At 32.3% G+C, this 19594-nt stretch overlaps 1 protein-coding gene across 1 annotated transcript in view; it reads right to left on the bottom strand.

Moving 5' to 3' along the window:
• Window positions 1–776: 776 nt before the first annotated feature.
• Window positions 777–19594, bottom strand: part of Mgat4a (alpha-1,3-mannosyl-glycoprotein 4-beta-N-acetylglucosaminyltransferase a) — a 58743-nt gene continuing 39925 nt past the window's right edge. The window contains exons 6-12 of the mRNA XM_076462932.1: window positions 16696–16771; window positions 14028–14148; window positions 12679–12809; window positions 10218–10325; window positions 7098–7291; window positions 4092–4341; window positions 777–2482 (exon numbers count right to left, since the gene is read on the bottom strand). Coding sequence (XP_076319047.1) covers window positions 2429–2482; window positions 4092–4341; window positions 7098–7291; window positions 10218–10325; window positions 12679–12809; window positions 14028–14148; window positions 16696–16771 — 934 coding nt within the window. The 3' untranslated portion in view covers window positions 777–2428. The remainder of the gene's footprint in view (window positions 2483–4091; window positions 4342–7097; window positions 7292–10217; window positions 10326–12678; window positions 12810–14027; window positions 14149–16695; window positions 16772–19594) is intronic.

Here is a 19594-nt window from a genome sequence, read left to right as displayed (position 1 = left end):
GAGCGTAATGCAAGAAGATTGCTAATATAATAGGCAAGTCACTCACCTGAAAGAGCAAACAAAAAACAAACGAACATTCAGCCTGAAAATGTATTTACGTTTCTCTCTTCCATTTTAGGGTTAGTGATAAAAAATTCTACATGCGTTTGAATGAAATGCTTACTAAATTCAAAAACTTCTTAATTCAGTTTGTTTTAATTAATGTAGTACAACTACTTATAATTCAATAATGATAATTACTAAAAATACTTTAACCTTAAATGCTATAAAAAAGTCAAAATTAAACTCAAAACATACAAGTTTATGAAATCCACGTAATGCACAACTAAATAACTGTTTACACACTACATTTCCTAGAAAAAACAATATTTCAATTTAGATTTAACTGTGAACTTCATATTTAAATGTTTAAATTTCAAAAACATACGTGTTTTTTTAAATAAAAAATTGCAAATATGTCATGAACGAAGCATATCAAAAGACATTTATCAAAAACAGTTTTTTTATGATTATACAAACAGAAACTTCTGAGAAGTGTAGCGAGTTTTAAACTTATGCATTTATCACATCATATTATAAAAGACTAGTCACCATAACATTAGTGGTTTATTAATCCAATATTAAGTTCTATTATTTCCTTAATTCTGTATTATAAGAATTTCTCTGTACATAAAGATTGCGCTGTACCATGCAACACAAGTCAACCATATTCCACTTGGAAGTGTAATTAAAGTTTTTTCTGTACTATAATGAATTACACGAGAAACATGGAAACATTTTTGCCACTGATGAAAATTTTATTCTACATTTTCTTTCTCTAATGATAACGTCTATTTGCAGCATTATTATAAACAAAACATGGACGAATATTTTATGTTTTATAAGATGCTAATGGACAACACTTAAACTACTGTGATATTCATAATTCATACGCCTTTTATAAGATGCTAACAAAATGTTTAGAACCCTGTTACATGGATGAATCTGGTATGTTTCTTTTATAAGATGATATTAGAGGTCGTATTTTTATTTTACAGATGATAATGTTTTGAACACCGTCACTCAAAAAGCTAGCACAAGGTTTGTTATTTTTTGTGTGTGTTATTTAGTTAAAGGTACATTTGATATATATTACAGAACTGCAGTGCTAGTATCAATGGTTATTAAATAACTATAAGTCAGAAGATCCACTGTAGATTAAAAAAACATTATCATTAATTATTTTGCCACAGCTACAATGATTTGTTTATAAGTACAAAGCACCAATAACGTGACCATCTAATGAAACTCTTTAGAATTTTTGATATCAAAATAAATGTTTCATGATAAGAATGGATGGAAAAGATTTATCACTTAAAACCACTTGCATTCAACTTCAAAGGGACAAACCTACATCAATATGCTAATTAGATTTCCCATCCTCTACCTGGAAAACCAGCCATAACCATTTTGACACATGTGAAACAAGACTTTCTCCCTGAACTAGCAAAGTTCAAGAATAGAGAAAATAATTACAAACAAAACAAGTTACACTGACAACATTTAGGGCTAAAATGTCAAACCCCAATTATTAACTTTATGATATTAATATTTTTTATTTCCCTTTCATAAAAAAAACAAACATACTATGAAATTTCACATATCATGATGAAAAACCATCTGACATATCATAACACTAACTCTAACCTAGTACTTTCAGAGGATTTATTTAAGACAAAATTGTTACAGAATATTTTATGTTCTTTAACTACATTTGATGTCTTATTTTTGCACTGTTCTATGATCGACTATTGCCTGTCTTATAAAGGTCAGAAATATTTATACTTTGATACAATGAAAATTAACGAGCACATCCAACTGTCCACCTCTTTAAACACTTTACATGAAATAGAAACAATTACAAATTTACCCACCTTCTCTTTAGAAGGGTTTTTAAATGATAGCACAATCTTAAACAATATAGTTTTTAAACAGATAATATGTTACAATTAAACCAACAATTTTAGCCTAAAATATCATTTACAATAATAAAATATTTTTCCTGTAATTTTTTGTTTTTAGGACTAGCTTATGTGAACAAACTTTGCTTTCATTAGTAAGTAAATCAATATATTCCAATACAAATAGAATTTGATATTTCTTTCTGTTAATAAAATATTATTTTGCATCTCATAAATATAGCTTTTAGAACACCTAAACAGTTACATCACAAGCTTTCAAGCAGTTCAAATCTGGTGGGATAGTGCACCCAATGCAAAAACCCTTTCTTTAAAACAAACAACAGTAAACATGCACCAAATCATTGAATATTGAAAGTCATAAATTTCTTCTAGCTGATATTCAAGGCACTTTAATTTAGTTAAAAATTTATGTAAACTTATTTCTTCGGCTTTATTCTTCGGCTAAGTAATAAGATATTACTTTGGGGTCACCGCTCCTTACCAGGTTCAGGAGTGGACATTGTAAGAGGCTTAATAAATATCTGAAAAACAAAACCACACATAATTAAATATATCCTTTGAAAATGTACAAAATACATGAGGTTGTATTATACAATCAGTAACTTCACACTTCATATCAAACACTGATAACACTATGTTCACTAAAATCACTTCACATCAGATGTTAACCACCAATATCTGATAATACTTCACATCACATTAACCAGTAACATCAATAACACTTCACATCACATTAACCAGTAACATCAATAATACTTCACATTACATGACATTTTAAATACAAACACTTCTACCTTTTCACATTACATGTTAACCATCAATATCTGATAATACTTCACATCACATTAACCAGTAACATCAATAACACTTCACATTACATGACATTTTAAATACAAACACTTCTACCTTTTCACATTACATGTTAACCAGATCAGATGAAAAATATTTATTCTCAGTGAACAAGTTTAGTTATATATTAGTACACCGAAGGTGTTTAATTGGAACAGTTGATCAGATCAAAAACATTTCAGGTGAACAAGTTTAGTTATATACCAGTATACAAGAGGTGTTTAGTTGGGTGAGTTAATTAGATCAAAAATATTTCAGGGGATTTTGTGTTTGTTTGTTTTTGAATTTTGCACAAAGCTACTCGAGTACTATCTGTGCTAGCCGTCCCTAATTTAGCAGTGTAAGACTAGAGGGAAGGCAGCTAGTCATCACCACCCACTGCCAACTCTTGGGCTACGTTTTTTTACCAACAAATAGTGGAATTGACCATCACATTATAATGCCCCAACAGCTGAAAGGACAAGCATGTTTGGTGTGATGGGGATTCAAACCCGTGACCTTTAGAATACGAGTCGAATGCCTTATACCACCTGGCCATGCCGGGCATTTCTGGTGATGTTTAGTTATTTACTAGTACACAAGAGGTGTTTAGTTGGAGCAGTTGATCAGATAAAAACAATATTTCACGTGAACAAGTTTAGTTACTTACTAGTACACAAGAGGTGTTTAGTTGGGGCAGTTGATCAGATAAAAAAATAATTCACGTGAACAAGTTTAGTTACTTACTAGTACACAAGAGGTGTTTAGTTGGGATAGTTGATCAGATAAAAAAATATTTCATGTGAACAAGTTATACAGCAACTAAAGCCAAAATTAAACCAATATAAAGGAACACCTTTATACCTATACTAATTATTAACCTAATATCCACCTGCAACGCCCCCTACAACCCAGCACCCGTTTATACTCTTGTCCCTAAGATGTGTCCGTCAATGGTCACATTCAAACACTCTCTCTTTCTTAACCTGAAGATGACCTAGGAAGGTTGAAACGTTGTTCTCTCCTTATCAGTGAAAGTGTTAATATCCATACCAGCCATCCTGAGATACAAGTTTAGTTATATATTAGTACTCAAGAGGTGTTTAGTTAGGCCAGTTGGTCAGGTGAAATATATTTATCTCGGGTAAACAATTAATGTACAGAAAATGTCATAATGTGATGAAGCAAAGTAGAAGTCAATCTATATAATCTTTAAGAAACAATTCATCACCGTTACAATAAATTCAGACACTGCATTTGCATTTTCCCTAATGATAGTTCCAGTGGTAAACGTAAACTCACCTCGCTAAGAATGGCCCACCTTTCACTGTCCCCCCGAATAAGCAGTCTCAGAGTACTGATTGGGCCAAAGTAAAGTGGAACTACACCCTCTGAAATACCAGTAGTGTCTTTGAATAGCCCAACCACATAGTAGCCATCCCTGGTTTTAGGAAGCAACTGTTTTGGAGGATCATTCACAGGTAGAACCTCCACAGTGGTGTTAAAAAACTTGTCTTCAGGGTGTTCGGGGTTCCCACTTCTAAACAAAAACCTAAATGAAAACATTTTAAAAGATGAGGAACAGATCTAAATATCATTATTGTTAAATTCTGATCAAAGCAAACTATATATGTAGATCAAAACTAACAATTAGCTCAGTAATGAGTAAAGATTTGATAAATTTTAAAGAACTTTTAACACAAGGTCATTTTACCACCTAATGTGAGATTTATACAAATCTGATTGTAAAAGTACATTTAATAGTTTTATTATTGTAAGGAGACAGATGATTATAATACAAAAATAATTGATGTATCTAAGCTAGTTAAGGTTATTTTAAAATAATAAACATTTATGTTTTAAATTAACAGTATGGCTTTATAGTTTTGGATATTTGAAAAGTATTAATGCTAAGAAAAAGAATTAATTTTAATTAAACCATTAAAGAATAATTAACTAAAATTGTGCCTTTACTAATAGAAAACTAGAAACCAAATTAGACATCACTAGAGTTATAGTGTAATTACCACGGTAGATTGTGGTATTATTTCTTTACATTAATCATATAAAACTTGAGAGTATCTGTGAGAGTATCTGTGCATATAATAAAATGAAATAAGGAACTGTGAATAAATCAATAAGGAACAACAGACAGGGTAAAAGCCTCAAACTTACAAATTCAGTATTATATGAAGAATAACATTTTATATTAGAATGTTATTGTAAAGTACTGACTTTTATTTATAATAAATATACCAGTAATATATGACTGAATAACCTAGCTCTAAGTTCAGCCACTATCAACTTTGTCATTATCAAGCAATGACCATACTTGTTTTATATTACATGGCTTCATGTATTATTTTCTCTATTTGTTACAACAATTTTACCTTGTCATTGTTATCACTCAAGTTTCGAAGCAATTATTGTCTGCATAAGATAACACTGTTCCAGGGAATAAACAAACTTCAGCACCTATACTTCTCTCTTACATCTTTTAGTATGTTACCAGAGTAAGGTATAAACAAACATGGTCATCTTTATAAACAAAATATAACACATTACGTCTAGGCCAGTGGATTGCATCCTGGTTGGAGTTTTAATAAAGGTAAACCTATTATACTACTAAACACAATACAATAAATTATATTCAGATTGTCTATATCCTTTTCAAACAGTTTTTTGTAAAAATAAAAATAACAGAAAAAATAAGTAATTGAAATATAAATACTTTAATAATTTTCATAAGATGTTACATGAGAGATAACTACACTAGCTGTTCCAAATTTTGCAGTGAAAATATAGAGTGAAGGCAGCTAGTCAAAAACATTCAATATCAACTCTTGGGCTATTTTTTTTTTTAACCAATGAATGGTGAGATTGCTCTCTATATTATAAGGGTCTCATGGCTTAAAGGAAAATAATATTTGGTGGGGCAGGGATTCATACCTGCAAACCACAGATTGCAAAATTTAGTGTCTAGAAACTATTTCTTCCTAAAATATTAGTTTTTGTAATACACATTTAATTTATATTATTCCATGTTAAAAAACATGTTTAAAGTGTAACATACAGCAGTACAGATTTAGCATATTACTATATATGAACTTCATTAGAGATCTGAGAAGGTTGTATAAGGATATGATGGCACAGTTTTTTTCAGCTAAGTTTTCACTGGTGAGGAAGAGAACCATACTGAACCAATATATTTATCTTACATTCCTTGGTTATTTTTATTACAGTAAATAACCTTAAGATATTTCATTCTTTCTGTAAATGAGTCTCAGTTATTTAGAGTTTATTGGGTTCTTTCTATTCCCACTGTATTATCATCTTTCATAAAAGGAAAGATGTATTCTGGATACTGGGTCAATTCTATTTTCATAGTAGTTGCATCATTGTTGCTATGGAGAGTGAGATTCAGTTGAAATGCCACTCCTAATTGTCCAAGCCCACAATATCCATTGTAAACATTACAATCCTTGAAAAGCAGGACTTTTCAAGGATTGTTTTTACTATATTTTAGAGAAAATGTGCAGTAAAATGAGCACACATTGGAAACAAATGTTTACACAACAGCTCAGAGAAACAACCTCACAGCACTATTCGTTGGTAAAAGAGTAGCCCAAGAGTTGGCGGTGGGTGGTGATGACTAGCTGCCTTCCTTCTAGTTTTACACTACAAAAACAGTCTTTGACACCAAAGCCCACAAAAATATGATCTTACAGAACACAACAGTTCAGGTTTTCATCAATCATACAATTGTCCACACAAAACTTAAGAAACATGTTCTGACAGTACTTAACAGTACAAGTTAGAGTATAGTGTGTAATGTTCCACACCAACACTCAAGTGGCCTGTTCAGAAAGCCACTTAATTAACAGTTTACGTTACATATATCATGTGTCTTGTGTTTCCTGAATTTGCATGTTCAAGTGCTTGATGTGTGTTATCAACCCTAACACTGTGATAATCTAAATATACTGGCTTAATAAATCCTCAACCTAGTTATCTCTGATTGTACACTTTGGTACAAACTAACATACTTACATAACACTGAATGGAAGATATAACCACAATTCTCTTACATAATCTAGTTCACAAGTGCCTAGACCACTACTCTGTCTACTGCATTCCATCCAGTCTGATGATATTTCATATTAAGTTGTCAGCACTGGATATAACCAGTATAATGTAGTTCACATATTATAATATATTATTCTTTATTCTTACTCAAAAGTTCTTAGAATTATAAACACAACAGCAATATTTATCTACTAAATCTTAAAACATAACTATTTTTCTTACTTCTCTATCTTGATGGGAGGTACAAATTTAAAACTGATGTTGTCTCCTCGCTGTGGTAATAAGCCCCAGAAGAAAGTCTCTCCCCTGTATGCTCTAAGTAAGTTATAAGTTTTGTAAGACTTTAGTGTTGTACTCAGTTCTGCTGAAGGATTTTTGTGTGCATAGTGAAGAGCAAGTTTCCCAAACTGTTTGTCCTGAGAAATAAGAAAACAAACATTGAAATAGACACCCTCATGTAAACTTAACTATTTAAACAAAACAAACATTGAAATAGAGTTCAACATACACCCTCATGTAAACTTAACTATTTAAACAAAAACAAACATTGAAATAGAGTTCAACATACACCCTCATGTAAACTTAACTATTTAAACAAAAACAAACATTGAAATAGAGTTCAACATACACCCTCATGTAAACTTAACTAATTAAACAAAACAGTTTTATTAAACTACAAATTGCATATATTAGTAAAACATTTTCTGAAGAAAAATATATTTTGCAGATTAATGTACTTACACTATTCTGTTATTAAGTGACATAACTGACAACGTACTTACACTATTCTGTTATTAAGTGACATAACTGACAACGTACTTACACTATTCTGTTATTAAGTGACATAACTGACAACGTACTTACACTATTCTGTTATTAAGTGACATAACTGACAACGTACTTACACTATTCTGTTATTAAGTGACATAATTGACAATGTACTTAATATCTCTTGCACTTATAACTATTGTTTGACTTTCATATTTCTTCCTCTGTCCAACAAAACATTTTTTGCTTCCTCCAGTCTTTTATACTCTACTCAATTGACCTTAATAATATTTAACTCGTGATTCTCTCCACCTATGTCAATGCACCCTCCATCTTGGTACTGTATATAACACCTCATTCAGGCACTATTATAACTTTTCAAAACTGACTTAATCCCAGTCTCTAACAAGCTAAACCCACACACTAATAAGGTGGAAGGGCTAGTGAGAGCATTATCCATATAGATAGAATCTGCATAGATCATGGATGTGTCAGTAGAAGATTGGCACTCTAGTGAATGAACTGCACTATATCCAGAACAGCTATGCTCTTCACCTGGAACATAATTCCTGTATTGTGGATGGACTTTTACATTTTATCACCTCTATAGGCTGAGCCTTAATCAGATACTCAAGGTTCCAATACCATGGTCCCTATATATATTATGGTGGTGGCTTAGGCAATAGGACCACACACTATATATACACACACATATACATATTTATGAGTGGATCCAAACCTGTGTGATGTGTTTTCAGCTACCAGCAACATTAAAACGGACAACTCTCTCTTCAACCTGAAGAAGACCAAAAGGCAACAAACACTGTGAGCTTAGAATGATGGAATAGTGTGTGCCTTACTTCATCTGAGGAAACAGAGGTGATCTGGCTTGGTATTATGAACACCCATCCTTACTCTCCAACTGTATGGACAAGTAAATTCCACTTGTCTCCAGAATTATGGTGTGGCATTAAACAACTGTGCTCAACCAAGGACCCAATTCTGCATTTGGAATTACAAGGAGACAACGGGCCTTCTTCCATGAGTAATGTACTGAATCAATATTGATCAAAAAAGAACATCCATGTTCCATTCAACTAAACAGCTGAGCATCAAATCTGAATTAGTATTGTGAGTAGGCTCCCAAGGAGGCTGGTGCAACTCCTGCCAACATCTTGGGAAAAAACATTCAGGGGCCTTCTTGCTCAGGTCCCTTAAAGAGGATGAGGATTTCACTCTAATACTCTGAAGGAAAAGCTACTGTTTACCTTGTAAGTGACTGGACAATGGGTGTAGTAAGTACTCCCTAGCTCTACTAGAGTGGATCACTGTTCATAATCCATTGATCAGATAAGGATCACTAAAGGGATCTCATGTGTGCTCATCCTAAAGGAATGAAAGATTTAAAAGAAACCTACATCCTTAAGAGAAAAAGAACCCTATGTACAGTGGGAAAAAGGTGTAAGAGTCTGATAGTCTGTTCCATAGCATGGAGACAGATTGGAAGCTGGCTGAGCCCAACATAGATATGTATTGAAATAGACACATCAATGGACAATGTATTTAGTTGGCATGAGAACAGATTTTTGGGCTATGATAATAAAGCCTGCCTTGGGGAGTTCTGAGAGTGGCTGCCTCACTCCCCTGACTGTTGAGTGACACTAAATGTCAGAAGTAGGATAGGGGATGGTTGAATAGTCTTCATGCCATAATGAATTTCTTTTTATTATTATTATTATTTCTTTACTCAGTTATTTAATTCAATAAAATATTACATGGTACAAAAATCTAACAGATACAATACAGAGAAACCTGTTTCAGAACACTTTGTCAAGGAAATTGTGAATGAAGTGCTCACATACAATATCAAGATAGAAGGTGCACTGATGTCAGTGAAGACGATCATAAGCTATGTATCATAAAGGGCAGTTGAATGGGAAATAAAGGACTGGAGTAACGGAGTGAAAATCAGACCAATGATAAGATGTACAATGGAGTAGTCAAGCAACAACTGTAGTGGGAAAGGATACAAGTATTGTAATATTGTTTTTGACACTTTTCTTAGTAGAACATGTAGTAAACAACTGGTTTTTATACTTTGATCACTTTGTTACATGGTAAACTACTGGTTTTCATACTTTGATCAGTTTGTTACATGGTAAACTATTGGTTTTCATACTTTGATCAGTTTGTTACATGGTAAACTACTGGTTTTCATACTTTGATCAGTTTGTTACATGGTAAACTACTGGTTTTCATACTTTGATCAGTTTGTTATATGGTAAACTATTCATTTTAGTACTTCCTTCAGTAGGAGACATGGTAAACAACTGGTAAGTTTAGTATAATTGTACCTCTGAGCAGGAGCTGTGTTAGTTAGTAATAACAATAATATAATTATGTGTTTAATAAGTCTTGGTTAGTAATAATATTAAACTTTTATGTCTGAGTAGCAGTTATTACACAAGTCTTCCTGTAGAAGTCTCAAACTCAGAAAAGTTTTTATTTGTATATGTCTTATGATTTTTGTTTATAAAACGTTTTTATTTGTTGATTTAAAGGTTACGTCTTTACCTTTAACTTTTGTACTTTTCCTTTGAGGGACGAATGAGTTCCAACATGTTGGAACAGGGATGGCTTGTAATGTAGCCACACAGCATCTTTCTGCTTCTTGCATTCTTTCTATGGGAGAAAAAGAAAAATAAAACTTCATATTTTCTAGAAGAAAGGGAAGTTAATGTTCTTATACATACAACTTTATTTTGATGTAAAAAACTTGTGAGTTTTATAGAAATAAGCATGCTTTTAATGTAAATAGACCAGAGTAACATTACAATAAAGTTTACATTCACCAAAACTGAAACAAGAAATGTATATGAACTACACGTCTCTACAGGGTATTGTGTATTTACTTTCTATTATAATGCTACAAATAAACTATACATAATTTACTTAACTACACATTGATTACAAGCATAAATCAGCATTGCAATGAGTTTAAATAACTTTATTTTAACATGGGTTTATCAATATGTTCAATCACTTCAATGTTTACTTCAGAAACACACAAACTGTGTATACAGACATGAATGAACATTAAAAACTTCTTACTGTATTTCTAGTATAAATAATTTGCTCAATATAAAATGACAAAAATGTAAATGAATCTAGCTTTTCTATAATAATAAAAGGGTGTGTCTGTTTGCCACTGGCCAAAGAGAAAAGAATCCTGAAATTCTGCATAAATAATAAGTGTACCCTGAGGGTGTGCACTTGAGTATTATCATTTATCCATGTGTGCATGTATCTTTTTGTCAAGCAAGCTAGTGAAAGAATGTAGGAAAGAACCTAGAAACCTAAAATTTTGCATCCATACTAAGTGACCCTGAGAGTTTGCAGCTGATTATTATCACTTATGTACTTGAAATTCACTTTTTTTTATGTGGAAAACTACATAGAAGAAAAGTGTGACCACCATAGCTCCAAGAGGACCCTGATGATGTGCACCTGAGTTTTATTAACTATCTTATCCATGTGTATGTTTGCATGCATATCCTTTTAATGAGGCATAGCAAAAAAACCACACACTAAAGAAGTAGTTTCTTATATAACAACTTCTGACATATTTAAAAACCAGTGCATATTAGTAACACTGCAGTGGTTTTATATCATATTGCTTAGTAACAATAGCATATAGGTTATACTTCTTTGTTAAAATGGGTTCAAGATACACACACTGACATTATCATCCAGTATATAACAGTCATAATTAAACCAAGAAATGAAAAGTTTTTGTCAAATAAGAGGATTCTCTAACATTTGAAATATAGAAAGGAAAAGTAATTAATATTAAAAATTAATTAATATTACATCAACTTCAATCCACATGAAGACGTGATTTAAACAAACCATGATAATAATGACAAATTTTAATCTAAACTTCATTTCTACTGAGCAGGAGAGCATCTTGGTTCACAGTACACTTTCTAATTATCAACAGAAAATTTTTGGTTTACTCACATATGTCTAAACGTGTTAAATGAAGTTTGGGTGACTTGGTTTAGTCACATCTCTCTTCATGTGGAGTGAGATATTCTGACAAAAGTGACTTGATTTGTCACATCTGTCTACCCAACTAACTCTATATGAAAAACAAGTTAGCCAAGTGAGTTCAGTGACACCTATCTGCCAAACACAACACGAAAAAACAAGTTAGCCAAGTGAGTTCAGTGACACCTATCTGCCAAACGCAACACGAAAAAACAAGTTAGACGACCCACGTTTATCAATATCTGTATACCTAACTATTTCAGCATGTTAAAACAAGTTATGTAACTGTGTTAAGTTCTATCTATCTAATTAATAGAACTTATTAAAACAAATTAGGTGACTGGGTTTAATCACATTTATCTACCTAACTAATTCAGTGTGTCAAAACATATTAGGCAATTGCCTATATAACTTACTCCACTGTACAGTCATATGTAAGTTTAATGAAATGTATATATATACTCACATAAATAGGTTAATAAATGTAGCAAGTTTATGAAATCTGTTGGTTCCCAAACTCAGATAATTAAAAAAAAATATATATCATTTAGTGAGTGTGGTAAAATTTTAGTGAAAGATAAATGTCACCATTTTACAACTCTGGTAGCAACAGGTTTGGGTTGCAGACATTAGGTTGTGTAGCTACTGCTGTATGACTCTTCTATCAGCAGGTTTTGATTACAGACATGTGGCTGTGTAGCTAGCATTACAGAAGTCTACTAGCAGCAAGCTTGGGTTGTGTAGCTACTGCTGTATGACTCTTCTATCAGCAGGTTTTGATTACAGACATGTGGCTGTGTAGCTAGCATTACAGAAGTCTACTAGCAGCAAGCTTGGGTTGTGTAACCATTACTGTACAACTTTGCTAGCAGCAGGCTTTGGTTGTAGACATTAGTGAGATATGACTGATTATATTATTCAAGTTCTTATCCAGACAGTTTCATGAAATTAATATGAAAAAATAAACAATATAAAAGGTACTCACTACATCTTTATCAAATCGACACACTTTAGTTTGTACCATGTTGTCCAGAAGCCAGTCAACAGGCTTATCATTGTAGAACATAATGAAAAAGGCTACCAGTTTGGACAGATCTACACATTTAAACATTTTACCTAGGAAGAAAACATCGTAGCTAGTTTGAATTAGTATTAAAACATTTTTATAAAACTATTGAAAAATATATTCAAATTCTATTAATGAGGTAGATAAAAGAATTAACATCAACAATTCTGATAGATTGAAACAATTCAACCACAGAAATGTGTCTCCATCTAGCTATTAAAACAGAACTCTATATAATTTTAAAGCTTGTTGTCTTTAGAATAATATTAATGTCTAATCAGTGATATAGAACTACACAGTACAAATGAATGTTATGTAATTTTTAGAATTAGACCAGAGAAATCAGTAGAATTTCCTAATCGAGTACTCAATCACTCCATTAACCAATTACCTTCAACTAATTTACTAGTACATTGTTCTAAAACTCATGGTTGCTACAAGAAAAAAAAATAAAATAGTAGCAACTGATGGAACCAGTTGATTTCCCTTGCTCATCAGATTAAAATTAGTAACACAGGCTTAGCTGCTTTGCCATAACAAAGATAGGATGAGCAAGTCAGTGGCACTTGGAAGAGAATCCAAAAACCCTCAAGTATTAGTTAATGCATTTTTCTAAGTATAATAGTGTCTGGTGAATTATAACACAAAACTGTCAACTGATGTATAATATGAAAGTTTATGATAAAGGATATAAATATACAGTTAAATAAGATTATTAACGACAAACTAAGCAAGCTACATAAAATAAGGCCATTCATCAGAATAGTCAAACCATAATACGTAATTTCTATATATTCATTGTTTTTGATTACGAGCTATTCTACTAATTTCACTTTGTGTATTATATTGAAACTGAAGATCTGAGAGTGACAGATTTGGATCATTTTAAGCCGATGATAAATGAAATGTATTATAGAAAAACAAATAAATGTTTTCATATTACAATACAAACTGACACTGAATATAGCAATGAAAATTCTATTTCTTTTTTAGCCTATGTAGTTTCTCATGTAACTTCAGTATCTTGCTTAGCTTCAGAGTCATCAAAAAAATGTTTTTTTCTGGACTATTATGTTATGTCTGCAGTTATTGATTTTCTGAGTATCTCATAATAAAACAATTAATTAATAAAATGTAAATATTACATTATCTTATACAGTTTATTCTTGGTCTTTATAACAACCAATGTTAACTTGCTTAAAACCAGATTTCCAAACTAAATTTTAAAAAAATTAACACAACATGCTGAACTAAATAAAAACACTAACCTATAAATCCTAATTGGCAAAAATCCAGAATTAACCAGTCTTTCTTATTTGTTATTTGCTTATAAGCAAAATTCTTCATGGTTGTTATGTAACCTGGTTTAGTTAATATGTCATCTTCTAGCTGCACGAAACAAAAACATGATTTGTTTAGAAAAATGAGGTCTCATAATTCAGTGATAAATAAATTTTGTATTTAACAAAAAATCCTTATGGAAAGGAAATATAACTTATTACACTTTTAAGGTCAGTTTTTTTATATGGTATAATGTTACAGCTTTTTCAAAAGATGAGGACATACAAGTACCTCACTGTTACATACTAACCAATATGGTATATATTTAGTGAATTTCCCAGTAACCAAGACAAAAGAAAAGGTTAGTTGCTGTGAATGATAATGTTGTGACTATCTTTAGATTTATTATTACTAAGTAAACATAGACACATACTTATCTCAATGCCACATACTGACCACCATGGAATACATTTGTTGACTCTTCTAAGAGCTATGACAATACAAAAGGCCAGTTTCTATGTTTTACAATGTTATGACTATGTTTAGATTGGTTATTAACAGAGAAAGACACAAATACACACATATATCTCAAAGTCACATGTTAACCATCATGCAGTGCATTACTGAGAGCAGCAAATAAAAGTAGCAATCACTATTCCAGCATAGTAGTGCCACCTAATGAGTGAAAACAACACTATACAAAAATAAATGTGAAACATGAGAAATTACAGCTTAAATGTCAAAACCTGGTAATGTATTAGAAATCACTAAGTCTAAGTATGTGATAAAAATCATATAAATGTTTTTATTCAGCTACATTCTTTTTAAAGCATCTAGTGCAGAATTAAGACAATCAAATGAGTGTAAAATAGCATTTCACATAAATCACTGTCCAAGAAGCTTTTCATTCAATATCAGAACCTATCATCATTTGTTGAGCTGAATAGAAAAAATAATCTGAAAAACTACATGCAGAATAATAACTTAAAAGTAATGGTTTAAATGTTGAAACCAGGAGAAAGCACTAGAAATCATAAGCCTAAACATGTGACAAAAATTACATTAACTGCAAATGTTTTTTTCCACATTCTATTAATTTGTTCATTGTGGTTTCAAAATCAGATATCAAAAATAACATTTTAGATCGACTGGTATGGCTTTGAATTTGAAGAATCAATGGAATGGTTAAGAAGAATGGGGGAGGGAGACATCTGTAGTTAATGCAATTTTTATCACAAATTTTGACAAAAAATAATGATTGTCAACCATTCAGATCACTTTTCATGTTGTCAGCTACAAATGTATAGATAATACACAGTTCAAATTTGTTAACCAACCACTATTATACACACAGTTCAAGGTTGTTAACCAACCACTACCAAGTTATACACACAGTTCAATGTGGATAACCAAACCTCACCCACTTAACACTGTTAAACTAGACCATCACGTAGGTTGAAGTGTGTTTTCACCATACCCATTACTGCCACGGTTGTTTTACCAATTAAAGAAGGGAGAAATAACTGGATATAAACATTCTGCTATTATCTTAATCAAAGTTGTTACAATAATTTAAAAAAACAAAATTAAGTAAACTAATTGTGGTATGTCATTAGATTAGCATAAAATTCAAAGCTTATTTTAAAGTATACATGTCTATCTTTTTGGTTTGTAGTTGCATTAAAATTCACAATCAAATCATTTTAAGTAACACCTTATAATGGCACCACACCACATAACAGGAGTGATGCATCACTCCAAAGCACTGGGGAAGAGGGATCTACATCAGATGGGATGTTTTGCTTCAATAAATACTTACTAAACCTAATAATACGTAACACATTGTAAGAAAAATATTATGGTGGAATAAGCATGAAACACAAAGCATATGCATTTGTTTTTTTTTAATTTTGCAGAAAGCTACACAAGGGCTACCTATGCTAGCTATCCATAATTTAGAATTGTAAGACTAGATGGAAGGCAACCACCCACTGCCAACTCTTGGGCTACTCTTTAACCAACAAATAGTGGGATTTACCATCACATTATAACACCTCCATGGCTGAAAGAGCAAGCATGTTTTGTGTGATGTGAATTTTAACCCACAGCCCTTGGATTACGAGCCAAGTGCCTTAACCACCTGGCCATGCCAAGCCCAAGTATATGTCAATGCTAATCTTCCTATAATTGTCTTTGGTTATTCAAGATTCATACAACTAGAAATATAACTGCTGTACGTGCAACAACCACTCTTTATCACAGAACACACTTTCACATAAAAGTATGCTCCTCACAGCAAGAACACGACTTTTGCTAGGATTGCACGTGACAATTTTATTATAATCTTTATTCATATAATTTGTAAATATTGTACTGAAAATGGATTTGTTTAAAAAGTTATTTTTTTCAATAAAAAATATCACTCATAACATACAAAAACATTACTGTTTATATTAGCATAATCTGAACACTTTCCCTGGGAAAATTCATTACTAAAAAATGTTCACTTTTGTACATTTCTTGAATGATGCATGAATAATGTGATAACAACACAAGCAGCCACAGTAGTTTTGTGTAAAAATTGTTGTTTTTTAGGGTGTCTACTTGATGCTGTATAAAACATCTTAAGTTTTCATAGGGCATTAAATGCAGTACCTGCACATAAAATGTCCCTTTAGCCTGGGCATACATCATCAGAAATGCAAAATCTAGGTTTTGTTTGGTTCTCCATCTGAAATTTAAAACATAAAGTTAACATTTATTAAAATTTCAAACACTTTTATAATTCTGAAAAACCAAAACAAAAACACAGTTACATTTAACTACAATTTATTTTATAACATGGAAAACGTTTATTAGCAGATGACATTATCAATCCAAATGATAAAAAAAGTTTTTAAAAGGGTCTTTTAACACTTTGTAAGTGGAAAAGAAACCTTATTGAAAAAATTCTACAAGACAAAATACAGACTGCTTAAAGCAAAGAAATTGATATGGATACTCCAAAAGGAAGGGGGTCCTCAAGAAGCAAGAAATACAAAAATATCATCAAATATATTAACAGAAAATAGCTGTAATAATATTTTAAAAACATCAAGACCTATATTAAACAATGAAAAATATATTACAAGAAAATGACAGTAAATAACTGTAATAATATAAAAAAATGAAACCTCCATTGTGGTTAGATATAAAAATAGCAGTAATGCAACAGTAAGATATATATATGAAGTCACCAATTTATTTCATGAACATTAACTGTCCTCCATTATTATTTAATGAGCTCTAATAAAACATTATTTTTAACTCACTAGTGCTACAAGGAGAATAAATATTGTGAACTAATTAAACCATTAGAAATTCATCTGGTTATAATGACAGTATTCCTGCACCTTATTAAACCAAAGTATATTAATGATAGTTTGGAGATGGAAATACTTCCTGATTGATTAAAATTTATTACATAAAACTACAAACAAATATCAGTTTTAAGTGCTATAAACAGAGTATGTGTAAAAGTTGTATTAATGAGGTTTGTTAATTTTTGGGTAAAATATGGGTTTGACTATTTTAGCAGCAATGACAACAGGAAAAACACTTCCACAATGCTAGACAAGTGAAATGGTTGGTTGGTTGACATTTTTTGGCACTAAGCAACTAGACTATCTGCGCCAAACAACCAATAAAAAATTTAAAAGTAAAATTATTAAAATTTATAAAAAGGAATCCCATTGAAACAAAACAAAGTTTAGTTATTGAATTAAAAACTTAAATAACATTACAAAGGCCAATGGCCTTTAAAAAACCATTTGTAAGGTGGACAGTGTCACCAACATCAAATGTCAGAGGGGTAAACCTTGAGACAAAACATGTCTAAAATGGTGCTGTCATCAACAGTCATAATGACGGCATGACAGAAAATAAGGTTTACACAGACAACACATTAATGCATCAGTCACAGATAAAAGAAAACGATGAATTAAAAACTGTGACCAATGCATAGTCTAGTTAGGACAACTTCTTTCCAATTCTTACAGAAATGAGATGGCCAAAGTCAAATAACGGTTTTATCTGGAAAAGCTTGTTTTCACATTGTTCACTCCAAGTAGACTGCCAACTGGCACAGAGCCAAGCCTTGAATACAGGGCCATAGTCCATCTATGGAATAGGCACAGCAGTGACAGCACCAGAGCAGACAGACTTAGCTGCAATGTCAACAAGCTTGTTCCAGCGAATATTAACAAGGCCTGGTATCCAGAAGAACTGAATAGATGAAGTTGTTAAAGATAAATGGGCTAGTCAATTTTGAATATCAGTGAGAACAGGGTGAGAACTAATGTGAAGGGATTCCAGGGCCAGTAGAGAACTAAGCAAGTCAGTATAAATAAGTAGTACAATTCGAGTACTGCTAGCTTCTATCTGATACAGGGCAAGAAAAATGACATACAGTTCAGCAGTGAACACAGAAACTGTAGAGGAAATTCTATGTGCAACCACCAAACCACAACAAACACTGGCAGAGACCACAAAGACACCTTATTTCAAACCATCTGTATAAAACTGTGACCTTTCTTTAAGCCATTTGAGGATGGTAATAGGCCATGGTTGGATGGGCTGACCAGTGGATATAGCAATGTCATCCAAGGGCAGACCCAATTCATCCAACTGCACCTCGATACAAATGCCAAAAGGAACAATGGCAGACTGACTGTTATGAAAAAGCATGGCCCACTGAGAAAGGAAAACACAATCCCAGGTGGGATGCTGTGGTGACAATTGAAGTTTAGAAGCATACAGTAATGATAGTTACAAATGGCAAAGGTGTAGAGGAGATTCGGAAGATGATGGGTAGAAACTGGGGAAGTGCAAAAACCCTGGTGCAGAGACAAAGCTCCTGATGATGAACAGGGTCAAGCATCTTCTAGGCTGAGGGGTCTTGGGAGAGCCACAGACCAGTTCCAGATCGAATAAGAGCATGATATATCTTTAGCATAGAACCTTGATCTGCTCCCCAAGTAGTGGAAGAGGGAGCATGGAAGGATATTCTGTGCTGTCATACATTTGACTCGTAGCTGCTTGATGTGTGGTATAAAGGTCAGCTTACAGTCAAAGATAAACCCAAAGAACTTTGTCTCAGGAACCACAGGCAGCACAACAGCTTCACCAACACAAAGTTCAGGATCAGGGTGAATACCCCATTGGTGGCAAAAGTGCATGGTTTTAAAGAGAGAGAATTTAAAACCATTTACTGTGGTACACTTTAGTAAATAAATGAGAACAGTTTGCAGTTGCCACTCAATAAACCTCATGTTCGAAGACTGACATGAGATGTGGAAGACATCTACATAGAGCCCATTTTCAACAGTAAGGAGTTGTCCAGTGATAGCATTAATCTTTATACAGAAAAGTGTGATACTCAAGACACAACCCTGAGGGACTCCAAGTTCCAGTAAGAAAGAACAGAAAAGTGTCAAATAGCCATGCAACCCATGTAAGTGGAGGTCTCGTGAAATGCTATACCTCCATGTATTATCATAAGCCTTCTCAAGGTCAA

This window comes from Tachypleus tridentatus, chromosome 10 (genome assembly GCF_004210375.1).
Source record: "Tachypleus tridentatus isolate NWPU-2018 chromosome 10, ASM421037v1, whole genome shotgun sequence".
Taxonomy (NCBI): domain Eukaryota; kingdom Metazoa; phylum Arthropoda; class Merostomata; order Xiphosura; family Limulidae; genus Tachypleus; species Tachypleus tridentatus.
The sequence above is the reverse complement of the archived record's forward strand: the minus strand, read 5'-3'. Positions and strand labels throughout refer to the sequence as shown.